Consider the following 6,489-nt stretch of genomic DNA (forward strand, 5'->3'; position numbering starts at 1 on the left):
GGCACTGATTGGCCCTGCCTGGCGCAGCCTGCCGCGGACTGCGGCGCTCCTCAGACCCGAGCAGTTGCTCGGGCTGCGCTCGGGGAGGCAGCCAGGTGAGCCGCCCGGGGGGGATGGGGCAGCGAGGGGAGCGGAGGGAAGGGAGGATGCTCCGGAGACCCCGGCCCCTGCGATTTGCGCCTTCTCGCCTCAAATTTGTCCCAGCAGTCAGCATTGGGAGAGGAGTCGTGGAGCGAGAGGTGGACCGGAGGGAAAGGCCGGGCCGGGAGGAAAGCGGGTCCTTTGGGCATAATGTTGGTAGGCACGTTGATGTGCACAGGCGCTCTCGCGGCTTCCGTGTAGCTGCGGGGGTGTGCGGTGTGTCCACTGGAGACAGGACTGGCTTCTGTCCCAGCGGGGTGTGCAGGTACCTGCTGGGGTGTCTGAGTGGGGGGGGATGGTGCGAGGATGACTTTGAACGCTGGCCACCCCGAGCACCTTGGCCATCCTGGGCATTCCTGCATTTGTGTTTCCTTGTGCCGTTTCTGGAGAGTGAATTCCCGGAGGAACTGCTAGGCCTGCCTGCTCCCGAAGGCTGACACGAGGCCCGCCCCTTCTCTCCAGGGCAGCCTAGAGCCCTGGCCAGGGCTAGCATGGCGCTGCTGCCAGGCCCAGCTACCTTCCTGCAGGCACTACTGCTCCTGCCAGCCCTTCTGAACTCAGGTACTCACCCTGCTGGCCTGCTGGTCACGCATTTCTGGGCATCAGAGCCCACTCTCCCCTCGTTGGGTGTCTGACACTCTGGGTCCCCTCTCCAAGCCCCGGGCTCCCCCTCCCAGCAACTGTACTTCAAGGCAGTGCATGGTAAGAGAACCCCCGTGTGCCCTGTCCCCTGGGCCTGCTGTCCTAATGTAACTGGACTCCGAATAGTACCAAGCCTCCCCCCCAGAGGTCCCCTGCTTTGTTCCAGGTTGGGGGGAATTGGCACCCCAAATCGATGGCCAGACATGGGCTGAGCGGGCCCTTCGGGAGAATGAGCGCCACGCCTTCACTTGCCGGGTGGCAGGGGGTCCTGGCACTCCCCATTTATCTTGGTACCTGGACGGGCAGCTGCAGGAGGCCAGCACCTCAAGACTGCTGAGTGTGGGTGGGGAGGCCTTCTCCGGCGGCACCAGCACTTTCACTGTCACTGCTCAGCGAGCCCAGCATGAGCTCAACTGCTCCCTGCAGGAGCCGGGCAGCAGCCGACCAGCCAACGCCTCAGTCATCCTCAATGTACAATGTGAGTGTGGCCAGGGTCCTCTTCCTGCCCTGGGGGACCCCTGCAGCCACCCTGTAGCCAGCTGGCAAGACACTCAACAAACATTGCAGCCCTATGCAAATATTAGGTCACTTAGTCTCTCTGCTAGTGGGCCTAGGAGGGTCTCACTGCTGTGAGCCAGAATATTGAGGTGCCAAGAGCTTCAGGGATCTGCCCAAGTCTGCCATATGGCAAGAGGCACAGGAGCCAGGGTCCAAATCCAGGCATGTGGGCTCCTGGCATTATGCTCTCCATCACTACAAAAATCTGTCCCCAGACAGACTCAAGCATACTCCCTCCCAACCCCCAAGGAGAGTCTAGGGCCCCTGGCTGGCACCTGGGTTTGGGAGAGAAATGGGGCCGGAAGGATGAGGGACTATGGTGTTGTTCTCTGCTTTGGACCAGTCAAGCCAGAGATTGCACAAGTTGGGGCCAAGTACCCGGATGCTGAGAGCCCGGGCCTCCTAGTTGTCCTGTTTGCCCTGGTACGTGCCAACCCACCTGCCAATGTCACCTGGATCGACCAGGATGGGCCAGTAACCGTCAACACCTCCGACTTCCTGGTGCTGGATGCCCAGAACTACCCCTGGCTGACCAACCACACCGTGCAGCTGCAGCTCCGCAGCCTGGCACACAACCTCTCAGTGGTGGCCGCCAATGATGTGGGTGTCACCAGTGCCTCATTTCCGGCCCCAGGTGAGCCTCTGCCAGCAGGTGGTGCAGCATGCGGCCTCAGGTGGGCTCAGGGGCCACTGCCAGGACATGGGAATGCTTATTGTCCTCTGGGGAGTTTAGTGGGTGAGCTGCCCTTGGCTACCTTGGGCAGGGTGGCGACAGAGAGCAATTGGGGGCATCTTGGGATGGGCAGGGGTGTCTACTTGGAACCTAACCAGGGGACAACCTGCAGGGCTCCTGGCCACCCGGGTGGAGGTGCCGCTGCTGGGCATCGTTGTGGCTGGAGGGCTTGCCCTGGGTACCCTGGTGGGGTTCAGCACCCTGGTGGCCTGCCTGGTCTGCAGGAAAGAGAAGACCAAAGGTAGGGCTGGGAGCACTGGGGAACAGAGGGTGGTCAAGGGTAAGTCAGGGCAGCAGGTGGAGCTTCTGGGCCATGGCCAGGATAAGACAGTGTATAGCCCTGCTTAGTAGGCCCTGGGAACCCCATTTCAGCTGGGCTTTTGAAACTCCTGGTGTGAGGTCCCTGGGGTGAAGGACAAGCCAGCGGCATGGTTTCTTTCTCCTCAGGCCCCTCCCGCCGCACATCTCTCATCTCCAGGTAATGCCTCCTGGGGTTTGGGGTAGACAAATGGGCTGAACCTGGAGGCATATGGGGTCTGGAGGAAATGGGGCCATCTGGGCAGTAGAGAGCAGACCCCCAGGCAGGAGCCTGGGCTGCTGTTGCCAACACGGATTGCAGTCTCTGCCCACCCCATCAGTGACTCCAACAACCTAAAACTCAACAATGTGCGCCTGCCGCGGGAGAACATGTCGCTGCCGTCCAACCTCCAGCTCAATGACCTCACTCCGGAGTGCAGAGGTACACCCTGCCCCACCCCCTGCTGAGGCAGAGCAAAGTCTTGCCACTTTGGGGGGGGCTGCTCCTCATCCTGGCACTATCCCCTCTGTGTCCACAGCAGGGAAACCAGCAGAGCAGCAGCCAGCAGCTCTAAATAGCAGCCGCCCGGAGCTTCAGGACCCAGAGCCTGGTGGCCTCCTCACCAGCCGAGGTACCATGCAGGGAGGGCATCCTACAGCCCCTCTTGGGCTTGAGTGCCAGGGACAGGGAGAACTCCAAGGACCAAAGTCTCTGAATGCCCTGGGCATCTCTGACCTGCCCCCTTTGCAGGCTTCATCCGCCTCCCGATGCTGAGCTACATCTATCGGGTGTCCAGCGTGAGCAGTGATGAGATCTGGCTCTGAGCTGAAAGCGGGACAAGCGCCCTCCTGCTCCCAAACCCCTCCTGTGCACCCTCTCATGCCTCCTCCTCTAAAGCTGCCTCTATCATGCCACACCATGGCCATGTGGCTACCTCCGCTGTGCCCTCTGTCCCATTTCCCTGGGATCTGGCGCCCAGGGGCACAGGTAACCAGGGATCCCCTCAGGTGACTCAGGTTGGGGAGCACAGATGGTTGAGCCCAGGCACAGGGAGCTCTTTGGCCAGATGGATTTCCCTGTCATCCAGCATGCAAGCAGGTGTGGCCTGTGAGACACCAGGCACTGGTCCTGCTCTGCACCTTGTGCAGCAAGCATGAGACTGTGTGTCGGGGGGGAGGCCCCGCATGTCCATGCAATGTAGATGCAACTTGGTTCCCTCAGGACAATGTAGGACCCCCGCTAACTGTCCATTCCCAACCTGTGCTTTGCGTAGGACCCTGCCCTTGGCCTTGGAGGCTTGGCCAAGCACACACTAGTTCTTTTACTACACACCTTTGTGTCCCCTTGCCCTGCCCCCTTGCGGGCATTCTAGGATATGCACTAGACCTTCTCCACTGGGCCCTAGACTGCCCTGAGGCCTGGCCCCTGGGGTTAGCACAAGTCAGGGTGAGACAGAAGGTAGAAAAATCAAGTGGTACTCAGGACCGCATGTAGCTATGCATCGTTTTCTTACAAGATTAGCACTTTAAGCACAGCACCTCCGGAAGGGGGTGAGTGAGGGTCCCAGGGCAACTCCCCACCCCCTGACACCCCTCAGGCCTGACCTCCCAGTGATTCACTGTGAGCAACAGGCTCAGGACTGCATGCCTTCCCCTGGGTGGGACCTTGCCCTGGCTGCCCCATCAGTAGGAAGCCGCTCTTCCTGCCCCACCCTCTGCTCCTTAGGGGCTGGTCCCAGAAGGCAGAGAACTCAACAGTAGCTTTAGGGGGATGCGGAGAGAGTGGGAGGTGGCAAACATCACCCCCAACAACAACCTAAGAATATTTTAAGAAGCAACAAGGCACTGAAGGGAAAGCAATATAGTACAGAGTGTATTTTTCCCTTGCTGAGGTCTTATTTTGTAATTTTCCTCAAGTTACTGTCTAGGACAGTACAAAGCACACAGTAAATTCAATAAACGTGACTGAACCAAGCGCCATGCCTTTGCTTCATTTCTTCAGATGGTTTTTAAATGAAATCTCTGAATCACATGGTGGAATAACTATATAGCAAGTGCCTGTGCACCCGTCACTCAGCTCTGTAGTCAACATTTTACCGAATTTGCTATAGATGTTTTTATTTTTATTTGAAAGGCAGAGTTAGAGAAAATGAGAAAGAGAAATTTAGTCTGCTGGTTCACTCCCCAAATGGCTGCAACAGCCAGAACTTAGTCCATCTGAAGCCAGGAGCCAGGAGCTTCTTCCGAGTCTCCCAAATGGGAACAGGGACCCGAGGACTTGGGTCAACTTCCATTGCCTTCCATTGCCATAAGCATGGGCTAGGTCAGAAGTGGAGCAGCCAGCACTCAATCCAGCACCTCAGGTGGAGGCTTAGCCTACTATGCCAAAGTGCTGCCCTGAATCAACATTTTACTGAATTTGCCAAATCTTTTGTGTTAAAAACAATAAGTATTTGGAGGCCAGTGTTGTGGCATAACAGGCTAGGCTACTGCCTGCAATGCTGGCATCCCATATGAGCACTTATTCAAGTCCTGTTGTTCTACTTCTGGTCCAACTCTCTGCTAATATGTGTGGGAAAGCATCACAAGCCCCTACCACCCATGTGGGAGACCCAGAAGTTTCTGGCTGTTCCTGGCCCAGGCATGGCCGTTGTGGTCATTTCAGGGAATGAACCCAGATGGAAGATTAATTTCTGTTTCTCTCTTAACTACTTTGCTAGGTTTCTTCCACACCCCAAGTAGATGAAATGGCCACAGCCGAACTAATCTGAAGCCAGGAGCTAGAAACCTCTTCTGGACCTCCCATGTGAGTGCAGGGTCCTAAGACTTTGGTCCATCCTCCACTGCTTTCCCAGGCCATAAACAGAGCTGGATGTGAAGTGGAGCAACCAGGATACAAATAAGCACCCATATAGGATGCCAGCAGCACAGGTCGGAGGATTGGGCTATTGAATCACCACACCAACTCCCCAATAAATCAATGTTAAAGCACAGGACCTCGGATCCAGCGTGGTATCTTAGTATATAAGGCCCTCACCAGGATCCCATAAGGGGCGCTGGTTCTAATCCCAGCAGCCCCACTTCTCATCCAACTCCCTGCTTGTGGCCTGGGAAAGCAGTGGAGGATGGCCCAAAACCTTGGGAATCTGCACCCACATGGGAGGCCTGAAAGAGGCTTCTGGCTCCTGGCTTTGGATCAGCTCAGCTCCAGCCATTGCGGTCACTTGGGGAGTGAATCAACATAGAAGATCCTCCTCTCTGTCTCTCCTTCTCTTTGTATATTTGACTTTCCGATGAAAATCTTTAAAACACACACACACAGGACCTCTGGAGATGTCATTTTTGGCCTACCAGATGTTCCATACAGGAGTGTTCCAGGTGAGCTTGAATGTGTTTGCTGCTGAAGCTGGGCTGAGTGCTCTGGTAGGCCTAGTGAACATAACTGTTTTGTTAAGTCCTCTATTTCCTCATTTACCTTCTGTCTGGATGTGTGTGTGTGCATGAAAGAGCCCCCTACCATGACTGGAAGCTGACATGGAACTAGAAGTAGGGGCGTGGACCATAGATGATAGTCAGCTGCTCTATACTCTCAATTGTCCATGCGTCCTTTTGGCAGCCTATGTTTTACACTTTTGTGCCTTCTGTTGGTTATGGCACTGTTTAAAATGGTGTCCACATGCATGGCCACAGGAAAGGCCAAGACCTGTCTTGCAGAGAACACGTGTTAGACAGCCATCACCCTGCATTGAGTTAAATGACTGGAGCTATGTCATGACCAGAGCTCAGGAGTCCAGCCCCGCATTCCCTATGGGAGCAGGGGTTCAGTGTTGACTGACTCGGCGTTCAGTGACCTGGGCCCTAATGACTGTAATGCCATGAACAGAACAGGCAGTGGCCAGTCACAGCGCTGGCCAAGAGGCCACTCTGCTGGCTCCCTGAAAACCTGGGACATTTGAGTCCTTCCACACCACACACCCACCCTGTCAAGAGGCAGGCCTGAGCTGTGAGTCTGTAGGCAACACCTTGTCTTTCATCTTACCACAGTGTTTACAGCATAGCAACTAGGCTGAAGGCCCAGCCCTTCATGAGACCTTCCCCTCCATCACCGTCCACCCTCC

General features: G+C 56.3%; 1 protein-coding gene across 9 annotated transcripts; it reads left to right on the plus strand.

Annotated features, from left to right (window-relative positions):
- The first annotated feature begins 52 nt into the window (after positions 1 to 52).
- Positions 53 to 4,341, plus strand: TMEM25 (transmembrane protein 25). Of its 9 annotated transcripts, none has more exons than XM_040977058.1 (8): positions 69 to 95; positions 609 to 702; positions 950 to 1,261; positions 1,685 to 1,975; positions 2,522 to 2,552; positions 2,713 to 2,813; positions 2,911 to 3,003; positions 3,123 to 4,341. In XM_040977058.1, the coding sequence occupies exons 2-8, from the start codon at positions 633 to 635 to the stop codon at positions 3,194 to 3,196; spliced, it is 972 nt and encodes a 323-aa protein (XP_040832992.1). In that variant the 5' UTR covers positions 69 to 95; positions 609 to 632; the 3' UTR covers positions 3,197 to 4,341. The 9 variants fall into 9 exon arrangements, with proteins under 9 accessions (XP_040832991.1, XP_040832992.1, XP_040832988.1 ...); XM_040977054.1 differs by lacking the exon at positions 69 to 95 and adding an exon at positions 2,187 to 2,315 and having other exon boundaries at positions 376 to 702; XM_040977055.1 differs by lacking the exon at positions 69 to 95 and adding an exon at positions 2,187 to 2,315 and having other exon boundaries at positions 376 to 702; positions 2,914 to 3,003.
- Positions 4,342 to 6,489: the final 2,148 nt, after the last annotated feature.

This window comes from Ochotona curzoniae, unplaced genomic scaffold (assembly GCF_017591425.1).
Source record: "Ochotona curzoniae isolate NIBS_2020 unplaced genomic scaffold, NIBS_Ocur_1.0 contig_2723, whole genome shotgun sequence".
Lineage (NCBI taxonomy): Eukaryota > Metazoa > Chordata > Mammalia > Lagomorpha > Ochotonidae > Ochotona > Ochotona curzoniae.

What these genes read in the sequence shown, in the direction of transcription:
- TMEM25 (XM_040977053.1), top strand. Translation starts at nt 633, where the DNA reads ATGGCGCTGCTGCCAGGCCCAGCTACCTTCCTGCAGGCACTACTGCTC. An exon ending in TGCCTCATTTCCGGCCCCAG is followed by an intron (nt 1,976 to 2,186) that starts GTGAGCCTCTGC and finishes GACAACCTGCAG; the next exon opens with GGCTCCTGGCCACCCGGGTG. An exon ending in CGCACATCTCTCATCTCCAG is followed by an intron (nt 2,553 to 2,712) that starts GTAATGCCTCCT and finishes CCACCCCATCAG; the next exon opens with TGACTCCAACAACCTAAAAC.